Source organism: Uranotaenia lowii, chromosome 2 (genome assembly GCF_029784155.1).
Source record: "Uranotaenia lowii strain MFRU-FL chromosome 2, ASM2978415v1, whole genome shotgun sequence".
Classification (NCBI taxonomy): domain Eukaryota; kingdom Metazoa; phylum Arthropoda; class Insecta; order Diptera; family Culicidae; genus Uranotaenia; species Uranotaenia lowii.
In genome coordinates this window covers 1,003,239-1,028,905 of record NC_073692.1, presented here as the reverse complement: position 1 = coordinate 1,028,905, position 25,667 = coordinate 1,003,239, and the positions used below count along the sequence as shown (strand labels likewise).

Genomic DNA, 25,667 nt, shown 5'->3' with positions numbered 1-25,667 from the left:
CAGACGTGTAAATCTTGTGTCATTTTTGTCATTTTTGTCATTTTTGTCATTTTTGTCATTTTTGTCATTTTTGTCATTTTTGTCATTTTTGTCATTTTTGTCATTTTTGTCATTTTTGTCATTTTTGTCATTTTTGTCATTTTTGTCATTTTTGTCATTTTTGTCATTTTTGTCATTTTTGTCATTTTTGTCATTTTTGTCATTTTTGTCATTTTTGTCATTTTTGTCATTTTTGTCATTTTTGTCATTTTTGTCATTTTTGTCATTTTTGTCATTTTTGTCATTTTTGTCATTTTTGTCATTTTTGTCATTTTTGTCATTTTTGTCATTTTTGTCATTTTTGTCATTTTTGTCATTTTTGTCATTTTTGTCATTTTTGTCATTTTTGTCATTTTTGTCATTTTTGTCATTTTTGTAATTTTTGTCATTTTTGTCATTTTTGTCATTTTTGTCTTTATTGTCATTTTTGTCATTTTTGTCATTTTTGTCATTTTTGTCATTTTTGTCATTTTTGTCATTTTTGTCATTTTTGTCATTTTTGTCATTTTTGTCATTTTTGTCATTTTTGTCATTTTTGTCATTTTTGTCATTTTTGTCATTTTTGTCATTTTTGTCATTTTTGTCATTTTTGTCATTTTTGTCATTTTTGTCATTTTTGTCATTTTTGTCATTTTTGTCATTTTTGTCATTTTTGTCATTTTTGTCATTTTTGTCATTTTTGTCATTTTTGACAAAAATTTTTCTTGTAAAGTATGAAATTTTCATGATTATGATATTTTGTGTTAAAATAGGCTACATATTTTAATTTTGTTTAACTTAGCTTGGACGAAAAGTACAGTTTGTTTGTAATTTAAACGCCGAAATTTATCCTTGTTCGGAGTCTGATTGGCTGTGAATATCAAATGCTGTCAAGTATCCTGAAAGCCACCATACGCATGCGCGCCATTACGCCAAACTGTCAGGACGAAAATCGATTGTAGACAATCTACGTACAAATCATTTGCTAACTAGTAGCGAACGACACAAAACATCATCACAAGATGCTAATGCGGGAAAAACCAAAACGATAAAATTTTATTAAACTTTCAGACAACGATTAACTTCTAACGCACAGCATCTAGCATCATGAAACCACAGTTAACATTAGCAGTTATCAACATTTTCGTCGCACTGATTGGTGGTAAGTTTTCGCTGGCCTCGGCCAAGGGCCCACATCATCCGCGGGGCAATCACAGCCGGAAGTTGGACGAACATTTTCACGTCAAAGATAAGTAAGTTGGATGTTGTTAATCTTTCTGTTTGAGGAAAACACCTTAAACGTCATTTTTCAGTCACATCCAGGAGGATCTGAAGCAACTGTCCATCAGCGAGGACGAGCTGGCCAAAATGTCCGAGGAGGAGAAGAATTTCTATTTTTTCAAGCTGCACGATTCCGACAACAATGACCACCTGGATGGGTTGGAAATTCTGCACGCTGCCACCCACCACAACGATGGCCACGTGCACAGGCTGGATGGTCGCGATTCGGATGATGATGGTGGCGAAGACAGCTCGGAGAATTCGGTCATTGGTAAGCCTAGCTAGATATAGATGTTATTTTTGTTACTGAAACTAAACCGGTAAGAGGACAACAATGTTGGTCAACCTTTTTATGAATTCTGATCAGAAAATATGAATCATGTATGCGATCAAGGATTTAAATATTGGAATATTGATCACAGAATACTGAATTCAATATTTTCATTTTGAAGCTCTGTTCCAAATGATTGATTCAATGGTGAGGTAGTTTAATTTTTGGTCAAACCTTATGTTTAACTTATTAAAAAATAATTGATTTATTTTTTCAATGTTGCAAATCAATTTGTTTCTTAAATACATAATTTTGTCTATGACATAATTATCTTAATAAAAAAACACATTTTCGGTTCTGAAAACGAATTCATTAATATTCTTATAATAAGTAAACCGAGTTTCACTCAAACAAATTAGTCTTGGACACAAAATATTCAAAATTCAAAATTTGATTTACGAATTTTAAATAACGTAGGTTTGGTACCAAATTACATATGATGAGTTTTAGAAAATGCTATTGTTTTAAATTGAAAAAAAAAATTTTGAAATAAGATTTTACAAACTCTGGGTAGCTGTCAAACAAGAAACCAAATATCCACAGGTATTCGAAAAACGAGAAATAATAATCTAATCAAATGCCTTCTTTTATCATGAAGATTTTTTTCCAGTCAATCTCATTACAAAAAAAATTAAGTAATAGAATTAGACAATCATTTCAAAATAAAATTCAGATCATCGAGGAACGAAAAAATGTTTTTCAAAACATGAATATTAATACCAAAACTCTTAGGGAAACATAACACGTGAACAGAGATCCTATTCTGAAATCAAATTTGGAATTCCAGGTTGTGATTATAAGTTTTCTATCATAAACTGATTTTTTTATTTTAATTTTCTTGTATAATTTCTTTGAAATTGAAGATATCTCCTTTCGTAGAAGTTACTTCTCTAACTGTAGGTTTTAGTATACTGAGTCAATTTGGGGTCATTTTTGAGTTTCCCAGGGCTCGATGGTCTTAATATTGAATTAAAAAGATACACTGTCTTAGCCGATTTAGGCTTTACAGACTGAATAAACGTGGACAACATAAGATTAACATTAAACACCCAGTACCGAGATGGGAATCGAACCAATGGCATTCTTTTGAGGCGACTACCCACCAAACATGAAATTGTATCACAAATAATAACTTAAGTCGTTTACTATGTTGTTGCGAATCGTAATTCCAACTGCATAGTTAAGGGCTCGTATAAAATGTCGCCTGAAGTCAGTTCACATCGGGTATGATATGATCTACAAGCTATATAGAACCACAGAGACTCTGTGATAGAACGTATATCAAAAGCAGCATAAAAATATATCTGTCAAAAGTTGCGTGGAATTTTAGCTGCATCCCAAATGCACTTGTAAAAAACAATCCCCAAATTCGGCACCGCTTCTATCGCCTATCTACTGTTTGCTTAGGGCTAGATCATGGGTGGCCAAAACACGACCCGCGGGACGCATGTGGCTTGCGGTTGTCTTTTTGTGGCTCGCGAAGCTTATTCCAGAATTGCAAAATTCAAATTTATGTTCAAAACGTTCATACTTTTTCACGTAGGTATATTTATACCAACTGGAAAACTGTAACTTAAATTAGTTACAACAGCATGAATAAACTTCAAACAAGTGTCTTAGAAACTTGTATAGGTATTTCTAATTGTGTACAATATGTAACATATTATTTATACTTTCGAGTGCTACGCATTAAATTGTGGATTTTGAAATGGTTTCCAATTTTTTGCGAGCGTTGAGAGATTCTAGGTGAGCGCTAGACACTAGATTCAATTTGAGGCTTTGAACGGCTAAATCGAGACAATCAGACCATTTTATAAAATTGCTTCAATAATATTCAATACGAAAATATACAGATATATCAAAATATTTCTGAGAATGTAACGGAATGTTTTGTGAAATAGCGCTCAAAGAATAATTTCATTAACCAAAATCCAGGAATGTGCCTCAATCAATTCTTCTGTCTGACTCGTCCAACAGACTTAAAACAGGACACCTTTCAAGTTGCCAAGTTGAAAAAGTTGACCACGGGTCTAATTAACAATATATGGGGTCAAACCGTGCGCTAAAAGTGAGTGATACTTATAAAAAAAATCGCATGCAAAACGATTTTTTTAGTGGGGACCTGTAAGATCTCCAACCAGAAATTTTTCGTTGACAAGTCTCATCTGAATGTCTCGGTGAAGATTGAGTAGAAAAATATGAGAGATTTGATACCTAGTTTGCAGTTATATCTAGGCTAGCAGTTCTTGGAAGCTGCAAAACAGTAATTACCTAGTACATAAAAAAAATTGTCACAATAAACGACAATATATACAGGGAAGACTTCTGAAAACTACTGTTTTTCCACTTTTCTTCCATAAATTGTACTTTGTGTATTCTATACAAAGTTGATATTCTGTTTGAGTTGAATTTGGAAATGTGTTATTATGAGAAAACGTCCAGGAAAAAGAAAACATCATCCAAAAAACCCATGATTTGCAAAAGGGATGATTCATAAAGTGCAGTGTAGGTGATGCACGTGCCACCCAAAACCATTTGACAGAGCGTCAAAAAATTTTGAAAATGTGAACCAAATCCATGCATTCAAAAGTTATTAACAAAACAAAGTGTTGCATTTTTTCGAATACACTTTTTACTTTTTACCCAGATTTTTTTTTATTTTAAACGAACATAGGTTAATGAAAAATCGATTTACCGATGTTCGTTTATTTTTTACCGAAAAAATTACCGAACATTTTAACGATTTACACATGTTAGGATTTCGGTAAAAAAATTACCGAACTCGGTAATTTTCGTTTACTGTGTGTGTTTCCATCCTGTTGAAAATGTTGGCCACCCATGGTCTAGATCATCACTTTTTGAAGTAAACAGGAAATAGATAGGGAAATAAATATGAAAATAAAAAGAATCACAGAGGAAGATTAATAGTTTCAAGGAAAAGGTTTATTTTGAACATGTAATCCAAGTCCATCACAGCTAACACATCCCTCACTGGAACGTCGAGTGATTTTCCTCAGGCCCGAAGGGAATTTATGAAATTATGGTAACTTAGGCCCCAACCGCATAAATTGCTGCCAGCAATATTTATACGAAAGAGTACCGATGACTATCTTTGAAATCATTTTACGGCGGAAAATGAAAGCTGATAAATTTTCTATCAACATTGATAAACCAATTCAACTGACATCACTGCTGATGCCTAGCGAGATATTGCTGCATGTCTTAACGTTGATTTTAGAATACACAATAAATTAATCTTTCATATGAACCAAAAACTCATCTTACTTTTTGCGTATAATGTTTAAAAATCTAACAATCCATACTTATGACAGCTGTTCGATTTGACAACCAGTTGTAAAGCGCTACAGCTAAGAGCAAGTTCACTCGTGTTGGAAAAAAGTAGTAGGAATTTTGACACTTGTTGCGCATTTTGAAAATTTTACAATGCAAAATATTTTTCAAGATCTGATGTAGTGAAATTTCTTTACAACACTGTTCCTATTTCAGGCGTATCTGATATAAATCCAACTATTTTTGCATCACAGCATGCGAAAATAGACATATTGTTGTAAAAAAAATTGACGGCAGCAGATCTTGAAAAAAATTTGACATTGTCAAATTTTCAGAATGTGTTTGAAGTGTCAAAATTTGTACCACTTCCTTCCTAAGAAATCCTTGGTCCAAGTTTTTTTCATCCAAAAAAAGATGATCAGTTAGGTCTAAGAATTACAACCATTCTTGGTTGATTTCTTAGATAAAGAAAAGTTATTCTAAGTAATGTAGAAGATCGAAAACATAAATCCTGTCTAAAGGCGGGGTTTGAAAAACAACAACAAATCGACAAACATGTAAATTTCTTACTTTTAGTTTTAGTTAAAACATCTAAGTTAATCGTGGAACAAATTTGTTGATTATTACATAAAAATATATTCATGAGTTAGCCTTAACATTTTATTAGAAAATGGTTGAAGTGTGTAAAAACAACAACCGGAAAAACATAAGTTTTTTAGCCCATGTGTTTATGCAACTTTCGTGAAAAATGTCCTATCTACCGGAAAGTTAATCTAAAACTAAACTCCTGTTAATTTTAAACCAAACAAAAATATGGTTTTAAAGGGTGAAGATTTATTCATATAAACGTTAGAGTTTTACAAAAACTCATGGATAAATTTGGACAAATCTTTTTGAAACGAGACTCTGAGAAATTCTAAAATGATCCCAAATAGATTTCAACTAGTAACTACGAGCCCATATATGTCCTCAAAGTTTTGATTCACTGTTTCTATCCTCATTCAGTAGCGGAGAATGGGGAAACTTGAGCCCATTTTTTTTATTTTCATCGTATCTTTTTTAGAAATACAAAAATAGCAACTCACTGTCTTTTGCTTTTTCTGACTGCGTGTATTTTCAATTTATATGTTTCAAAAGTTAGAACGACATGACCCCATAGAAGAACTAGAAGCATTTTCGTGAGACGGAAAAAAATTGATACTTTTTAAGTAAAAGGAGACTTAATCTTTTATTCAAGCTAATAGCAAATATGAAAGTTCCGTTGACTATTTTGGCCATATTAGTTCTCGTTTCACAGTTAGTAAGTATCAGACAAAGAGCATTCTGAAAGTTTGTCTTCTACTCTAAAAGTGATTGCATACTTTAAGGCGACATTTTCTCATTGATAATTTTTTTGAGTCCGTTTTGTAGTAAAAACTGGATAAATATTAGTTATTGTACAAATATTAGTTATTTCGTTCTAAGCAATGATCACGATATAGTCAGAAGAAAAATCTATCTTTTTGAATTCTATGGATCACTCATAACACAATTTTAGGAAAAAAATTTCTAAAAAAAGTTCATTTTATACTCTAACGATAGACATATTGGAAGAAATGTTTTAAATCTAATTTTTTCATATGGTAAACCTTTTGAAGTAAAATTTTTCAAACAAAGTTCAATAAGTCAAATAATGAAAATTTTAAACATTTTTTAGATACCTTACAGGATTGTTGTTTTGTTCTATTAGGCACATATTACTAGAACATTTGATCTTTGTAAGACATTCCGGTTCCGTGATATAGCGAAGGAGTCAAGTATCCACAGGGATCAAGTATCCTCATTCACCCCTACTGTTGAAAGTTCTAAACAATTTTAAGGCATCAAAAATTCAATAAGCAATTTTTAAAACATCGAAAAAAAAAACATTATTTCATTACGTACCTATGCTGTTTAAATAATTAAAACTATTGAAAGAAAAATGTTTTTTTTGTATTAATTGTTTAATTTGATGTTAATAAAGTTATTCTCATGAACAATTTTTTTTTCTCACCGGATCCATAGTTCTTGTAGTAGAGGGTTAATTCAGATTCAGCGATTTTAAAACAAGATTTTATCCGATTAAATTGGGATGCTAAATGCAGATGCAAACTATTTAATTAAATAAAATATAAAATTCTTTTTATAATTTCAAAGAGTAAATATCAATCACAATTGAATCCGATGAAAATAATTAAACTATTTTAATCGTAACAAAAATTTCATCCTTTTTGAAGTAGAATAAAAATATTACAGCCGGAATTTAAATTCAGAATGAAAATTAAGAATTATGAATCCTAACTCAGATAAAAAAAAATCATTTTTTCGCAAGTTCATCAACTTGTAGCATTGAAAAAGTTGATATTGCTGCTGAAATGAACAAAAGTTATTACATGACACGATATTTAGACATGATAAGATGGTTAGTTAAAAAACCGAGATTTAAATGTTTAAAAAAAATTACATCAAAAGAGCTAACTCTGAGTTTAAAAAGTGGGATTGTCCTAAGAATTAAAATTGAATACTAAAGAGATCGTAGAGAACATGATAATTTTTCAACTGCCTTTTTTCAAATAAGTGAATTTTATAAAATCCATGTGTTTTCAGATGTCATCGATGATTTCATCGCCTTTGCGGACCTGGATCAGAATGGACTACTCACCTATCCCGAGTACATGAAGGCCATCAGCACTGAAAATTGGAACAAAAAGGGAGATCCTGCCATAACCACATCTTCCCCAGACCCCTCTTAGTAGATAGAATGTAAATTAAAACAAGACAAACACAAATAAAGCATCCTTCTGCTTCATATTTATGTCAAAGTGTATTCCCATTCTCACAAAATCTGTACAAATTCGATACAGTTCTTTCTCTAAAGATGACACGGATATATCATTTCGCAGGGCGCCCCCTGTAGGCCCTCGGAGATCGATCGTTCCAGCTGGGCCAGCATGCGGTTGTACTTGACATTCTTCGGTATTTCCGGATCGAAAATTTCCGCCCCTTTGACGAGAGCCTGGGCAGCCCGCGAGTACTCGTTGGCCGTGTGCGGTGATCGGCAGGCCGACTGCAGCAGGCAACCTTCTTGGCCGGAACCTTCCGCGGCCAGATAGCCCACCATCAGCGACGTTTCACCCGGATAGAATAGTGAACCTGCAACAATGTAATGGTAGTTATTTGAGGAGCAATTTCTATTGTGAGTCGTAATTTGTGTCATTACGCCATGTTCAGTTCTCGTGCCAGTTACTAGTTGAAGTTGCGTCATTTGTCTTTGTTTGCCGTTCGTGTCACCCAATTTACCCACTTAATTTTCCTGGTTATTGTGAATTTTACACATGGCAGCCAAGGGTGACAGAAAATTGTGTGTCATTGTTATGTTTTTGCAAAATCTAAACCACACCACCATGAATCGTCATTTACTTAGCTGATGATGGATTATTGAGCTATATTTTTGTCTGTGCATCAGTCCAACAAACTAAATGATGATACAAAATTATCTGCAAAACTTACCATCGTCGATGGATCTGCCTCGTGCATATCCACCCCAGCTACCAGCACCGATGAGGCCAGCAGCAAAAATCAGAGCCTTCAGCAGGAACAGGATCAGCAAGTTTGTAAGATTCAAACTGAGGACCTAGCGGAAGATATTCGAAATAATGTATTTTAAAAACTTCAAGCAGCTTGAAATTACTCAAAGAACTTTATTTATGCTGTTTTACACATTCCGAGATTGAATTACTTTTTCCATTCGGAACAGAGTTCTGATAATCTGATAGAACATCTCAGAATATTGAGAAACAAGAATAAATTACCCACACAATAAATCTCAAATCAACAAAATCTGTCAACATTTGCGGCCAGGTGATCGTCAACAATCAATCTACAGGTAAAATTTCCCCAAAGTGGATATTTTGCGAACAGCATTGGAGCTACAAACTTTGTTAATGCCCACAGATAATCATACCGCTTGTATATCAAAAGTTTGAGGGTTGATAGGAAATCAAACTGACGTAGTCAGAAAAATTATTGGTTTCACCGGTTATTTTTGAATTTATAAAAACATGCCTTTTTTCATCCTAAGAGCAAGTTCACTAGTGTTGGAAAAAAGTGATAGAAATTTTGACGTTTTGGAAATTTTACCATGCAAAAATTATTTTCAAGATCTCGGAGTGTTGTATTTTTTTACAACACTGTTTCTATTCCAGCCGTATGTGATAGAAATATTGCTATTTTTGCATCACAGCATGCTAATATACAACACGTGTTGTAAATAAACTTGAAGGCCACAGATCTTGAAAATGTTTTAACATGGCCAAATTTTCAAAATGTGCTGTAAGTATCCAAATTTCAACCACTTTTTCCCAACACCAGTGACCTTGCTCTAAGTAAGTTTGCAACCAACTTAGTTATGAATGAAAAATCAAATGAAAACGTTTGAAAATTTATAGTTTTTGATATATTTGAGATGTCTTAGCGCATAAATGAGTAGCAGGCTTTGGTAAAGTAGAAAGGAAGCGTTTTTTTCGCAAGTCAAAATGGTGAAAATATTAATTTGAAAAATTATAAAGTCGTTAAAACTTCGGTGTTGCTTTATGATGGACCGGGATCCACAGAAACAGGCAAAATGTTTAAAATATGACGCGGAGACATTAAACTTGAAATCATCTGAAAAAACGAATTGATCAAAAACGAAGAGGCAAACAAAACAACGGATCAATACTTTCAGCCGGATGAAGAAAAATAGCTGAATATTGGGAATGGAGTACATATTTCCTTTAGAGGGCTGTTCTTACCGAATGGTTCAACGACAAATCAAAGCTAAGTATCTGTTTTTATTTATTTTTATGACTTGAATGCTGGCGAGCCTTAGCAGGGGTGCATGGGCACAAGGCTTTTGACTGATTAGGATCAACAATTTTGGTCAAGCGTTTTTTTTTCTTTCAATGTGTTTGGGCTACAGGTGGATCCATTTTGCGAGATTTTTATGGTGATGTACATTTTCTGTTGTCTGTTAAAGGTATATTCGTAAAACAGATAGGAACATTCTCACAAATGTGTTGTTTTTTTTATCCAAATTATTTCTCTTACTTTGCCTCTTTATGAAAATTACCAATGAGATCCAGCTAAGCGAATTCATTCTAGCATATTATTATCGTTATTTCCAGTTTCTGTTTTGAGTAGATCATAGTTGATAGTAGGGTTATTATTTTTTTTAGGATAAGACTACAAACTGAACAACCATTTTTGAAATTTTTATTTTTTTAAGTAATTTGCTACTCGCATAAGATGGACATAAAAACTTTGACAAAAATCAATGTTTAACAACAAAAATGAAAAATTATTGTTTTATTTAGTTAGAATATTATCGTTGAAATTTTGTCGATACTTTATAAACTAAGTTTTTCGTTCAACACACAAAACTGAGTTTTCAGGGCTGATTAAGCCTACAAATCGAAAAACAATCACATTAAAATATTTGGAATCAATAGTCTTCACATTTAAAGGCAAGTTGGATTCCCACGGTCAAGAACATGTTAACTTCAATACGGTTGATTTCCCAGATTTCATTGAAAACATGAAAGCACTCAACTAAATTTTACCATTTTTAAAATATTCTCCATACATTTGCTAACAAAAAAAACAAAAAAAAAAGGTTAAAAACAAAAGTAATCTACTCATTCCTCTTTAAACTGAACGAGCTAAGGTATTGATGATTTTGTTAAATGAGTTGATTATTGAAATGCAGAAAAAAGTGTATTTGTAGGGATGTTCATTTTTTAAGTGCAATTTAGATATCATGATTTCAATTTGGATATGATATGATGATGGATATGGATATGATTTTAAAAATCTGACGGAAGTGATTCAAACAAGTCGCAATGATGGTCTTCAGAGCCAAATCAACTGATAATGAAAAGATCTCCATGGTATGTCGAGAGTGATAAGTAGCTGTGCCTACAAATTAATTAATTTTCGAAACATTAACTAGTTAGCTCACCTTCAATCAAGAAAAAAAGTCAAATAATGCGTTGAACGGTAATCGAAAAAATTAAGGCTTTTATAGAATTAACGATTAGACATTTCTATTACAATGGCCCTTTTGTTTGATGAGATAAACGAAATATTTTTAGGACATTCTAGAAAAATAAATATTTGTTTTAAATATATTGATTAACAAAACACCCATGTAAAACAATGTTGAAAATACAAACAATTAGGCAATAAATGAAGGGTTCAGTTTTAGCAGATTTACTTGGTTTACTAGATCACACTGGTCAAAAGTGTTTCCTGATCATATCCTTCAACCCACACTCCCAAAAAATTATTTGCTAGGATGCAGAGGTGACCTCGGTCCTAAAGCACGAATTATTTCTTTTATCCCTTTCTCTTTTTTCAAAACTATCTATTGACTACTAGGACGTGGCCGGCGCCGTTATTGATGATCAAAGAGAGAGCATCAGTTTTGGGCATTGTGAATGTGCTGTCAGTCCCTGACACCATTCATTTGACCTTTGAACAAAATTGGTGGCCTCGGTCAATCACGGAGTAGCAACCATTGGCGATGTGGAATTCGTTCTACTGAGCCACGCCTGCAATCATGGTTTTCGAAATGCATTTATTTTAAAACAATAAGAGATGAACAATCATAACACTAATGAACAATTTAATGAAGAAAAACCATTTCTATGAAGATCAATTTAGAAAAAATAAATAATAACAGAACATTTCGGGTTCAATGATTCAGGTGGATGTGAGTAGTCAAATAAGCTAAGCTAAGCTAAGCTAAGCTATTTGAGATGTCATAGCGCATAAAGCACTAATTGCAGTAATTTTTTGTTTTGTTCGAACAAATTTTACATTTTTTTCTGTGTTTTCTGTTTTTATAGCAAAAGCATAAGGGTGCTGCATACATTTAGGAGTAAAAAATAATACAAAAAAATCTACTATCTGAAATCATAAAAATAAATGTTTGGATGGATGAAATTATGAAACTAACTAACGCGTGATGCAAAACAACAATATTCTAGCATATGGACACGAGATTTAAAAGGTGAATCCTTGATTTGCTTTTTGATGCACTCTAGCCCAGACTGGTAACTGAATTATAAAATTTTAAATTAAAAAATAATTGATGATTGTCTGAAAAATATTTTTACATCAACAGTGTTGTAGGTGATATCATTATGCCAATCCGTCATACTGGGCGATGTTTTTTTACGGCATCAAAAAATGTTAAAATTGGAACAACTATTGTTCGATTTTTTTTTAATTTTCTATGAGAATCAAAAGCTTTAAAAAACTATCTTTCGATAAGAGAAACTATGTCATCATAATTTTCTTATCATTTAATGATAACTTTATTAAATAATATTGAAATCACAATTTAATAAGTTCTTGTGGTATACACATGTTGCATCTACAGTTTAGAATTTACATTTATTATAAATAGAAGAATAAGCAAGTATTATTTTTATGAAAAGTAATCTATATAAGAAACGTACAGTCAAGGATTTTTAAATCAAATTTTAAATCAACATGTTATACAACATTTTTTTGGATTAATTTCAATTATTTTTTCATAATTAGATTTAAATATTTAAAGCAAAGATCGAACATCAAGATTTAGTGTAAATAACTATATTGGCATAAGTGATTTATACTTTAATTTTTTTTTTTAAACTCGTTTATTTGAAACGGCTCAAACCTTTAGTATTACCGAGTCAAGGTACTGTTTTTTTTAACATCAATTGCTCAAATCTATTTAACAAAGCATCTCTTCAAAAAGGGAAGTTTTGGAAAAGCATTTAAATCAAAAATGAGAAGTGTTCGAACACAGGTTATAACACAATGAAAAAGAAATTTGAGAGGATTCCTCGAGGGTTAAAAGATTTAAATAAATTGATAACGCTTTCGAATTTTTATAGCATACTAGCTGACCCGCTGTGCTGTGCTACAGCTTTCAAACATAAATGAAATTTCAAAAAATATTTAAATTTAGTTTTATTTCTCTAGATATCGTTTTAAATCAAAATTCCAAAAAAAATCAGAAGCTACCACTTTAAATTGAGAGCTGCAGCTGGAGATGGGAATTGCAATACAAACATGATTTCATTTTATTTACGAAAACTTGATATCTGAACTTGTTTTTTAATATCTGAAAATTTTATTCTGTTTTTAAAGCTTCATGAGTTCTTGAACTATGCTGAAATGTACACTCAGAAAAAACTGGGTGTTTTAACAAATCAACACATATTTTATTCTAAATATTCATTCTGAAAAAAACCTTTTTACTTGAAAAAAGGCAAAGGTTGCTGAAATCACAAAAAAAATCTATCATTCCTCAGGTTTTTGAGCCAATTATCATCACAAAATCTGTGTCATACAACACAGAATTTCGGAAATATTCACAGATTTCACGGAATTTTAAAATTTAGGACGTTTTTTCTAAAATTAAATTTTTTATGTCAATATAAGTTTTGGCTAATTATCTTTGAATTAGAACATTATGATAAAATTGGTAAAAAGTAAAAAGACGCAATTTGACATGACTTTTGAATGAAATTAATGGAAGAAGCATCAAAGAAATCAATCATAGAATTTTTGAGTAAAATCACAAAATGTCTGAATTTTTTTCGTCAAAACCCAGAATTATTTCGGCAACCTTGGTAGGAGGGAGGGTTATGAAATGGTCGGGATTCGACCAGACCGAACTGAACGCCAAATTGAAAAAAACTGAGTTATCTATTGCAGCTGATGCCTACTCTACGAAAATCAGGACATTTTTCCAATTTTTCAAGATTTTATTGAAAAAAAATCAATCTTGCAGACAGTGGATTTGGCAAAAATGCGATACGCCAAAGTGAATTGAGAACCACCTTGAAGGAAAAAAATAAAAAGCACGTTTTGCTTAAGAAAATAAGTTTTTTTTACGGAATAGTCAGCAGTTTGTTCAGTTTTCTGATTCAAAAGTGCTCTTCGGCTCTTTAAGAACTGATAACTGTTTATTTTATTGATAAACTACGCTCTAGTGGCCAAAAACTTCATGTTGCGGATCGTAAGCATTTGTATAAATTTTTGTTCAGCCAGATCGAACTGAGTCCTTTGAATTTTGTTTTCCATTTCTACAAATGGATTGGTATGATGTTTAACTATAAATGAAAATAGAACCTTATTTTTGTTGCTTACCATCGTTTAGAACACCATCGGTAAGTTAAAATCTAAAATATTTTTTATTTAGAGAGTGGGAAATTTGTATGGCTCAGTTCACTCTGACTCATCGAAAAAAGCAATTTTTCGAGCATCTGTCATGCTCGTTGGGTGCAAGGTTGCCGTGTTTTGAAGAAAAAAAAATTCTGATTTTCTGTGATTTTACCCAAAAATTCTGTGACGGTTTCCTGTGATGCTTTTTCCATTAATTTCATTCGAAAAACATGTCAAATTGCATTTTTTTACATATTACTTAAGAAAAATCAAATAACATCACCAATTTTATCATGTTTTTTTCCCATTCTAAGGTAATTACCAAAAATTTCTATTGACATAAAAATTTAATTTAAAAAAATTCGTCTAAAATTTTAAAATTCTGTGAAATCTGTGAATATTCCTAGAATTATATGTTCTGTGACACAGATTCTGTGATAAAAATTGGCTCAAAATTCTGTGAAATTATAGATTTTTCTGTAATTTCGGCAACCCTGGTTGGGTGTTGCATATAAAGCGTTTATTAGTAGGCTCCTTAGTTTAGAACAAATTGCCCAGTCAAATGATATAGCATGGCATAGTACTTTGAAATATTCCAAAAAATAGTTATGAGATTTGTAAGCAAATGTATGGAATTCATCTAAAAATCTTAGTTTTTTAAAGAATCGGATAGCAATAAAATTATGAAAAAAAATATGAGCTTATGCTTTTTAATAACATCAACTATGTTTGGCTTAGTAAAAAGTTTTATTTGGTGGGTTTTTGGCTACTGGAAAATAGAAATTTTGTTGATTTTTGTGAAAATTTCCAAATGAATCTCACAAAACGACCAATAGTCATCGTCATATTATGTACACTGCTTATTTCATAAAATCTTTGCTAAGAATGCAGGAATTTTTCATTAATTTTATCACACATTCGGGGACGACGACGAAATTCTCTTTTTAATGGTCACAATTAATGTACAGGGTGACAAAAAAGTCCTGTCACACTTTTTTTTTGGGGTCGCCTGTAGCCTATACGTTGTATCTCTCTGGTGCCATCTATATGTCAAATGAAAGGGCTAACTTTGCTGCCCACAGTGGCAGAGTTTCGTTACTGTGCAGTTTGTGTACATTAAGTTGTGAGTGGCAGAGTTGAGAGCAGCAGTTATCGCTGAATATGTGAGAGGGTACAAACCCTGACACATATTCAACATATTCAAACACCTAAAACCGCTCGTAATCAACCGGAAATTCGTGTACCAGACCATAAATCGGTCCTAGAGACCAGAGGCACCGAGGAAAAGACACGATCTGGACGACCAAGGTCTGTGAGAACTCCAAGGTTGAAAAAGATTATACGAGACCGGACGTGCGCGCCGCTTGCGACGACTTTCCGAGACGTCTGAAGCTGGTTCGATCAGAGAGAGATGGTGTAATTCCAAGATGTCGTCTGTGAAGTATCTTGATGAGTTACTGAATAAAGCTATGAAAGTCAGATTCTGATTTTCTTCTTATTCTTTGAAATATTGAGATTTTTCTGTGTGACCGGACTTTTTCGTCACCCTGTACAATACTAGGAAATTTAATACAAACTAACCTCTGAGAATCAATCTTTGATTTCAAGCACAATTTTCCCGTATGTTTGGATAACGTGCCGCTATTAAGCCTACCCCTATTCTGAACCTCTGAGAATCAATCTTTGATTTCAAGCACTTTTCATAAGAAACAAACGGCTAATAAAGACAAAACTAACGTTTTTGATTTCTATTCCATAGAAAACCAGTAATATTTTATAACTAATTTTGTTTGTAGTAGGAATGTCGTGTACATACACGGAGCTGCCAAATGAGGTTAAGCGCAATGGCCTACCTGTTGAAAATTGTTCGAATTCTGTCATATTTTACAATGAATTTTCAAGAAATTTCCTTTTCTAAGAAAGTTATTGTCTAATACAATTTTCCATCCAAATATAAGAAAAACTGTCAACCAACATTAAAATCATTTAACTATGACAAAATATGTTTGTGTAGAAAATTTGATGAAAATCGGTTGAAATTTAATTTGATTGTGTCATACTTTATGCACTAATATAGAAACCATCACTCCAGAAACTCTCTAACACCAAATTTCACATTGATCGGTTCAGTATTTTTCGAGTCTATAGGGAACAGACCGTCAGACAGACAAACATTCCTTTTTAAATATATAAACTTTTCAACAAGGGGAAATTTCAATTAGGAAGCAAGAGAAAAGAAAAGTTCAAAAGTGTCTGGCTGGATTAAGTATTTCAATCTAGTAAATTGATGTAATTTACAATTCTACAAATCTTGGAATAAACTCTTAAAAAAAGATAAATGAAAAAAATATGTTCGAAGATTTAATATTCGAAAAAATGCAACACTTTCATTTATGATCGAGTGGTCGCTATGAACCTCTCTTTTTCCAAACTAAGGTGTTTTCTTTTTTCTAAAATTTGACAGTCGGAACAACTGAAAATTCTCTATTTGAATGAAGTCATGTATAGTTTAGCAGATAGTCCTCCCACAAAAATAAATATCGTTGAATTTTTATCACTCCATCACGACACTTCGCTTGTTGGCTCGACCGAAAAAAACCAAAACAGGATACCATCTTCGTGGGATCTATGAAGTATGGAAAATAGCGGCGCATTTCAAGACATTCTTATTTGTTTATTTGGCTGCTAATTCAATTTCAGCTTCAAAAGACTGCTAGACATAAAAAATTTCAATTTTTTTTTCTGAGACATCTACGCGAGATAGTTATCCAATTTTTCTTTTGAAAAATCGAACACGTATTGTATTTCAATGAAACTTGATGTTTCCTCCAAGAGAATCCTAACAATGCTAACACCACCAATCTACAGAAAGTGTACTTTGTATGCCGTTACCAGGATTCGATCTCATGACCGTATACTTAGACGACTTAGGGTTATCCTCAACGCCACGGGTGGTGAATTTCTTGCTGGAGATATGTCAGGTTCCCGATCTAAAGTTTGTTATGCAGTCTGTTTCGATTTTTTCGAAATTTCACGCTATTAGTGTTCCAACTGTTTTGCGGACGATTTGACCACCATATTTTGGGTATTTTATCGGTGGACAACTTTTTTACCTCAGAGACCTAGTCTTGCCTATTTTTTTGTCAGCTAGACGAATCAGACAGAAAAATTGACCTTCTTTACCACTTCTCCAATCAAAATGATCGGTTTGCGTTTGAATAAATCGCTTAAACCTCCATGAAATCAACCATCTTCACTTTCACACCAATATCAGCTCACCGTTGAACGATTTACTATTTACTATATTCGAATATTTAGTAGATTTCCAGATATTTTGGTGTCCCTCACAAGGACTATCCCGAAACCACCAAAACCTCTTCATTTGACAAAATTTTGCACATGTAATATGACATCATGAGGCAGTTTCACAGAAAATTGAATGAATTTCTTTCATGTATTCAAAATTTAATAACAAAAGAAAGTGTTATTTTTTTTTTCGAACACTCTCCTTAATCTTAACTAGACAACACACTGACGATAAACTACGCACTGATTTACGTAGAAAACGATGAAAGTGTAATTCAAACTACACACTATCGCAATCGATCCCACTCGGTGGATGAACAGAAAAAAAATGAGTGAAATTCGAACGTATGAAATCGTTTTAATCAAAAAAAAATGTTTTAAATAATTGTATCAAAATTATATTTTATGATTCGAAATGTGAAAAATATTGCAACATTTAATCCATAAATTAAATGTTTTGAACTTTTTTAGCATCGAACAAAATAAGTAATTTTTATACAAAAAGGGTATTTTCAACTATTCAAAATTCTGCTAGTTCCACCGGTTTCCATGCTAATTTCAGATGGAAATGGTTTCATTTATCATCAAAAATAGTCATACAAAAGCGGGTTTTGCGATTATTTACACTTTTTGATGAACGAACCTTTGAAAATAACTTTAAAAATACACTAAATACTTTCTACAGAACTGCAGAAACTTCTTAAACCATTAAACAGTATGAAGAAATTGAAGATCTTGGCTCGTTTCAACTTAGTTTCGATAACTGAACCATTGTTTTTTTCAAGGTAGTTTTTTTTTACTTTCACTGTAACTTCTGAGGATGATGTAATAGAACCTTGACATACTCTACATATTTATGTAATTTGACAATATAAACAACTTTGTCGAAGACATCAAAGCCCTAATTTGAATAACAAAATAGTTAGTATTTTTATTTCACTATCGGTGGACCCCTCGGGAAAAAAAAATTATACCAAAAGGTACTCCTTGTAGAATTAAACAATGTAGCCCAAGACACTAAATGCCTATCTCTTCTTTCCTGGGCTCTATTAATTAAGTACAGCTAGATATGCGTTCTGCACCACTGTGCGCTGATATTTATGAAAAGCTTAGATGACAATGCTGCCTAAATTGAGGGGTGAAATTTTTTTCAAATTTTCAAAGTAATAGTTAGTTAGTCTCAATTAATTCAAGAGTAAATTTTCTTAAATTGCGTTGCTTATAAAATTAATCCCACTGAATTTCAAATCAATTATTGGTACGGAATTACTAATAAAAACAATGCATTTTATCTGAATAATTAATCTTTAAGTAAATCTCCAAAGAGGTTTTCAAATTAAAAAATCTTATCTGTGATGTAGCTTTTCACATTCAAATTGTTGATTTTGAATTGTGATTGAATACCTAAAATTATTTTAGTTAATTGAGTACATGTTAAGTTTTGTTAGTTTTGGAATGATTCCAAGCCCTTTATTCAATATATTTCATACTAAAATCAATTGTTTCAACACTAACTTTAGTTCTTTAACACTTATTACTGAACTTTTCTATGCAAATGACGAAAACGTAGATTTTTTTTCCTATGGAATGTATGAAGAATCTCATAACAACTACGTCATCATGCCCGACACGGGGGTACGTTCGCGCATGATTACAGTACCCTATAATTTAAATACTCTTAAGGGGGGGGTAGGGTCTAACGGGTATAAAAAAAACTCCATTTTCACGATTTTTTTCTAGAGCTATCGTTCAAACAAATGTATTCAAATTTTTTGCATTATACAAAGCATTGTTAAAAGAACATTTAGTAATTTTTTCGTAGAAAAATATTTCAAAATGAGCCGATGACGGAGCACTTTCGAGGATGCTTTTTAGAAAACAGGATTTGCGGTGGACACTGTATCTCAGCACAGAATCATCTGAAGTCAAAAAATCAGAGCAAAATATTTTTAATAGATGTTTTTCTGGACCCCAACGTTTTTATTTAACTTAAAAATATTTTTATGAAATTTTTGTGGCTGTTTGAAGTAAAAACTACGATTTTTCACTTAAAAATCCGCCATTTTTCACCTGTAAAATCTCCCCAAAGTAAAAAAATCAAAAAAGAAAAACGTTGGGGTCTGGTGTTTTATATGTAGAAAGTATGATCCAAATTTGAAAAGAATCGGATAAGTAGTTTTCAAATGACGATGTCCACGGACTTTAAAAATGTGCTTTCGAGAAAAACGCGTTTGTAATTTCTGCTCTTGCCATCTTGCAGTATTAGATAGGAAGAGATAAAGGCCTATAACTTCTACAGTTTTGCTTAAATCGACTTGAAAATTTGACTCAACATTCTTGAAATGTTTTACAATAAGAAAATAAAAAAATAAAAAAATCGATTTTTTTTAAGTGTTAGACCCTACCCCCCCCCCCCCCCCTTAACTGAAGCAGAGTATTTTGATTAGAGCCAGAGTATTTGAATTATGGGGTACCGTTATCATGCGTGAACGTACCCTCACGCCGGGCATGATGACGTAGTTGTTATGAGATTCTTCATACATTCCATAGGAAAAAAAAATTAAATCTACGTTTTTCGTCATTTGCATTAAAAAGTTCAGTGATTAGTGTTAAGGAACTAAAGTTAGTGTTGAATCAATTGATTTCAGTATGAAATATTTAGGGCTTGTGATATAGCTCAGTTGGCAAGTCTGTTGTCTCCTGAGCCGATGTCCGCGAGTTCGAGCCCAAGAGTAAACATCGAACACAGTTGTACCGGATAGTTTTTTCAATAACAATCCGCCAACTGCAACGTTGATAAAGTCGCGAATGCCATAAAGATGGTAAAACGACTATAATAAAAAAAAAAAAAAAGTATGAAAATATATTAGATAAATAGCTTGGAATTATTCCAAAACTCGAATAAGAAAATAGTTACGAGAAAAGATGATTTATCAATTAATTTTTTTACTGCTAATAAACTCGAAATTTGCGTGTTAAATGATTTATTAGGACTATTAGATGTGTTTTCTTGCAATGTTTTCCATTTTTAAGCTTATAATATGCTTGGAAATAGTTTCCAATAATTTATAATTTCTACCAAAATTTAGATATTTCCAAGGTTAATTCGCATTTTATGCAGAACCACAAACCAAATCGTATTGTTTTAAGAAGCTCATAAATCTGGGAAGTCGAATTTATGCATTTGAGGACAGTGGCGTACAAATTACTGTCTTAAAAAATATTTTTTATGGAAAAAACTGTAGAATTCAATACAATGCTCGTCATTTTTCATAACAACTACGTCATCATTCTGGAAATCTGCCAACCAATATGGCGGATGAGGTAACCTGTTATTTCGAAGAACTTTGGATTAGAGCAAGTTCACTGGTGTTGGGAAAAAGTGGTAGAAATTTTGACACTTACGGCACATTTTGAAAATTTTGCCATGCAAAAACATTTTCAAGTTCTGTGGCCTTCTAGTTTTTTTACAACACGTGTTGTATTTTCGCATGCTGTGATGCAAAAATAGAAATATTTCTATCACATACGGCTGAAATAGAAACAGTGTTGTAAAAAAATACAACGCCCCCACGATCTTGAAAACATTTTTGCATGGTAAAATTTAAAAAATGTCAAAATTTCTACCACTTTTTTTCCAACACCAGTGAACTTGCTCTTATAGGGCAGAGTATTTGAATTATAGGGTACCGTAATCATGCGTGAACTTACCCCCGTGCCGGGCATGATGACGTAGTTGTTATGAGATTCTTCATACATTCTATAGGAAAAAAAATAAATCTACGTTTTTCGTCATTTCCATAGAAAAGTTCAGTAATTAGTGTTAAAGAACTAAAGTTAGTGTTGAAACAATTGATTTCAGTATGAAATATATTGAATAAAGAGCTTGGAATAATTCCAAAACTCAAATAAGAAAATAGTTACGAGAATAGATAATTTATCAATTAAATATTTTACTGTTAATGAACTCGAAGTTTGCGTGTTAAATGATTTATTAAGACTATTAGATTAGTCGTCTTGCAATATTTTCCATTTTTTAGCTTGCAATATGCTTAGAAATAGTATCTCAGTAATTACAATTTCCACCAAAATTTAGATATTTCCGAGGTTAATTCGCATTTTATGCAGAACCACAAACCAAATCGTATTTTTTTAAGAAGCTCATAAATCTGGGAAGTCGAATTTATGCATTTGAGAACAGTGGCGTACAAATTACTGGCATCAAAAATATTTTTTATGGAAAAACTGTTGAATTCAATACAATGCTCGCTATTTTTCATAAAACCTACGTCATCATTCTGGAAATCTGCCAACCAATATGGCGGATGAGGTAACTTGTTATTTCGAAGAATTTTGGCTTTAGTTGTATCCATACAGTTGTTTATGAACGGAGTCAAGTATTAGGCGTCCAAATGTAACCATAGCATTTGGGATATTTGGGACGCAAATAAAGTTGTTTATTATTTAGAACTCATAGCGTCGCCGTACTAGGCTTCAGGAAGAAAAAGCGTAAATAAAAGGGTGCTTTGATTGTGATTTTTTAAATAACATGAAACGCTTCATGTCGTCGCTGAATGGCGACTTCAACGTCGAGACGCTCATGAAAGTTTGTGACGTAGCAATCAAAACATTGAAAAAGCTGATTCTCACGCTCGTGCAAGGGTAATCTTGTAGGCAAAATTTTCCCGTTTGTTTGGATAACGTGCCGCTTTTAAGCCTAACCCTTTTTCTGATACCTGATACTCCGTTGAACAAAGTCCCCTCAGTACTCAAGCACTGTTGGTCCAGAAAAGTCAGAACACTCAGGTCTTTGGACCCTGCTGTTATGGTCCGTGAATTGTCCTTTTTTCTTCTGGTATCTCTTTTCACGAGTCTCTCTCTCACTCAAACACATGCCCACCCACCTGACTGTTTCCGGCAGATCGACTGATCATTTCCTTGGCGAACGACATTGCCAACTGACCAGCCGGGCTTCCGATCAGATCTTTGGCCGTGTCGACAAAGCCTCGACCTCCGGTGGTCGATCCTTGTGATGGTTGTGATTGTGATTGCTGCTGCTGATGTTGCTGCTGTTGCTGTTGACGTTGACTCGCATATCCGTTGTAGCCCGGATTCAGATCATTCCCGTCGAAATCGTGCACATTACCATCGATTTCATGAATTATAAACGCCAACACCAATGCACCGATCGCAAACTGAGAAATTCTAGAGAGCTTCATGTTTCGGTACCGATTGTCTTGTCCTGAATGACAACCTCCGTCCTTAAACTCAAAACCACGCACCGGAGAACTTTTACACCTGATCCTCTGAATTGTTACACAGAACTGAGCCCTAGAGCAAGGCTCGAACTAATATAAATATCTTTTTTCGACTTATGTCCCTTTTCGAAGCCGGAATGTGTTTCTACCTGGCTTAGCAAAACAAGAAGTGGATGCATAAAAAGTGATTTCAAAAACAAAACCATCCCTCTTAATGTTGTTGGATTTTTTTTGTTTGTCGATCGGCGCGACAGAAGGAGAGTAAGTAACTGAGCCTCCCCCGCTGTGTGTGCGCTTCTTTTCCATTGTTTTACAGCAAACGTTTTTTCCTCAAATTGACTCATTTTTGGTTTAATCCTACAAATGACGACCCTCCAAACCGTACGTTCATACATAACCATACATCTATAGTTGAGGATGCCTTTCAGACGTCCGTTTTTCTTATGAATGAACATAAACAAAAGGGCTAAAGCACCTTATTCTATACCTACCTACCCAATCTCGAGCCATCGCAGAATCTACCGTAAATTGTCAGCGAGCATTCATACCCAGAGAGCAGCGCGCACATGGCTAAGTCATCGACAAATTTGTCATTGTTAGCTCGGTATTCTTCCTCGTAACCTCCCCCCGGAGCGAATTTGAGCTAACCGAGGTGGAAAATCCATCATCATTTTCATCATGCCCAGGAAAAATGTTACTTTATACCTACCTTGGATTGGCAATGATTCTCCTTCGATCGTTTCGCGGGTTTGAGTCGATTTGAGCGATATAATGTGGATATGTAGGTAAATTGTTTTTATGTAAGGCGATCCGATTTTTTTCTGGCTTTGATGGTTTTGCTGGATATTTCTGCAATCGTTTAAAAAATAAAAGTGAAAAAAATGACAAAAATGACAAAAATTACAAAAATGACAAAAATGACAAAAATGACAAAAATGACAAAAATGACAAAAATGACAAAAATGACAAAAATGACAAAATGACAAAAATGACAAAAATGACAAAAATGACAAAAATGACAAAAATGACAAAAATGACAAAATGACAAAAATGACAAAAATGACAAAAATGACAAAAATGACAAAAATGACAAAAATGACAAAAATGACAAAAATGACAAAAATGACAAAAATGACAAAAATGACAAAATGACAAAAATGACAAAAATGACAAAAATGACAAAAATGACAAAAATGACAAAAATGACAAAAATGACAAAAATGACAAAAATGACAAAAATGACAAAAATGACAAAAATGACAAAAATGACAAAAATGACAAAAATGACAAAAATGACAAAAATGACAAAAATGACAAAAATGAAAAAATGACAAAAATGACAAAAATGACAAAAATGACAAAAATGACAAAAATGACAAAAATGACAAAAATGACAAAAATGACAAAAATGACAAAAATGACAAAAATGACAAAAATGACAAAAATGACAAAAATGACAAAAATGACAAAAATGACAAAAATGACAAAAATGACAAAAATGACAAAAATGACAAAAATGACAAAAATGACAAAAATGACAAAAATGACAAAAATGACAAAAATGACAAAAATGACAAAAATGACAAAAATGACAAAAATGACAAAAATGACAAAAATGACAAAAATGACAAAAATGACAAAAATGACAAAAATGACAAAAATGACAAAAATGACAAAAATGACAAAAATGACAAAAATGACAAAAATGACAAAAATGACAAAAATGACAAAAATGACAAAAATGACAAAAATGACAAAAATGACAAAAATGACAAAAATGACAAAAATGACAAAAATGACAAAAATGACAAAAATGACAAAAATGACAAAAATGACAAAAATGACAAAAATGACAAAAATGACAAAATGACAAAAATGACAAAATGACAAAAATGACAAAAATGACAAAAATGACAAAAATGACAAAAATGACAAAATGACAAAAATGACAAAAATGACAAAAATGACAAAAATGACAAAATGACAAAAATGACAAAAATGACAAAAATGACAAAAATGACAAAAATGACAAAAATGACAAAAATGACAAAAATGACAAAAATGACAAAATGACAAAAATGACAAAAATGACAAAAATGACAAAAATGACAAAAATGACAAAAATGACAAAAATGACAAAAATGACAAAAATGACAAAAATGACAAAAATGACAAAAATGACAAAAATGACAAAAATGACAAAATGACAAAAATGACAAAAATGACAAAAATGACAAAAATGACAAAAATGACAAAAATGACAAAAATGACAAAAATGACAAAAATGACAAAAATGACAAAAATGACAAAAATGACAAAATGACAAAAATGACAAAAATGACAAAAATGACAAAAATGACAAAAATGACAAAAATGACAAAAATGACAAAAATGACAAAAATGACAAAAATGACAAAAATGACAAAAATGACAAAAATGACAAAATGACAAAAATGACAAAAATGACAAAAATGACAAAAATGACAAAAATGACAAAAATGACAAAAATGACAAAAATGACAAAAATGACAAAAATGACAAAAATGACAAAATGACAAAAATGACAAAAATGACAAAAATGACAAAAATGACAAAAATGACAAAATGACAAAAATGACAAAAATGACAAAAATGACAAAAATGACAAAAATGACAAAAATGACAAAAATGACAAAAAATGACAAAAATGACAAAATGACAAAAATGACAAAAATGACAAAAATGACAAAATGACAAAAATGACAAAAATGACAAAAATGACAAAAAATGACAAAATGACAAAAATGACAAAAATGACAAAAATGACAAAAATGACAAAAATGACAAAAATGACAAAAATGACAAAAATGACAAAATGACAAAAATGACAAAAATGACAAAAATGACAAAAATGACAAAAATGACAAAAATGACAAAAATGACAAAAATGACAAAAATGACAAAAATGACAAAAATGACAAAAA

At 32.1% G+C, this 25,667-nt stretch overlaps 2 protein-coding genes across 2 annotated transcripts; one reads left to right on the top strand and one right to left on the bottom strand.

Annotated features, from left to right (window-relative positions):
• The first annotated feature begins 970 nt into the window (after positions 1-970).
• Positions 971-7,751, top strand: LOC129746611 (multiple coagulation factor deficiency protein 2 homolog). The gene is made up of 3 exons (XM_055740354.1): positions 971-1,271; positions 1,332-1,570; positions 7,547-7,751. The coding sequence occupies exons 1-3, from the start codon at positions 1,126-1,128 to the stop codon at positions 7,690-7,692; spliced, it is 531 nt and encodes a 176-aa protein (XP_055596329.1). The 5' UTR covers positions 971-1,125; the 3' UTR covers positions 7,693-7,751.
• LOC129746610 (uncharacterized) lies at positions 7,745-22,754 on the bottom strand. The gene is made up of 3 exons (XM_055740353.1): positions 22,351-22,754; positions 8,450-8,573; positions 7,745-8,092 (listed from the first exon to the last, which is right to left on the bottom strand). The coding sequence occupies exons 1-3, from the start codon at positions 22,663-22,665 to the stop codon at positions 7,812-7,814; spliced, it is 720 nt and encodes a 239-aa protein (XP_055596328.1). The 5' UTR covers positions 22,666-22,754; the 3' UTR covers positions 7,745-7,811.
• Between the last annotated feature and the right edge of the window lie 2,913 nt (positions 22,755-25,667).

What these genes read in the sequence shown, in the direction of transcription:
- LOC129746611 (XM_055740354.1), top strand. Translation starts at nt 1,126, where the DNA reads ATGAAACCACAGTTAACATTAGCAGTTATCAACATTTTCGTCGCACTG. An exon ending in CATTTTCACGTCAAAGATAA is followed by an intron (nt 1,272 to 1,331) that starts GTAAGTTGGATG and finishes GTCATTTTTCAG; the next exon opens with TCACATCCAGGAGGATCTGA. An exon ending in CTCGGAGAATTCGGTCATTG is followed by an intron (nt 1,571 to 7,546) that starts GTAAGCCTAGCT and finishes ATGTGTTTTCAG; the next exon opens with ATGTCATCGATGATTTCATC.
- LOC129746610 (XM_055740353.1), bottom strand. Translation starts at nt 22,665, where the DNA reads ATGAAGCTCTCTAGAATTTCTCAGTTTGCGATCGGTGCATTGGTGTTG. An exon ending in GATCTGCCGGAAACAGTCAG is followed by an intron (nt 8,574 to 22,350) that starts GTGGGTGGGCAT and finishes ATCTTCCGCTAG; the next exon opens with GTCCTCAGTTTGAATCTTAC. An exon ending in AGGCAGATCCATCGACGATG is followed by an intron (nt 8,093 to 8,449) that starts GTAAGTTTTGCA and finishes ACATTGTTGCAG; the next exon opens with GTTCACTATTCTATCCGGGT.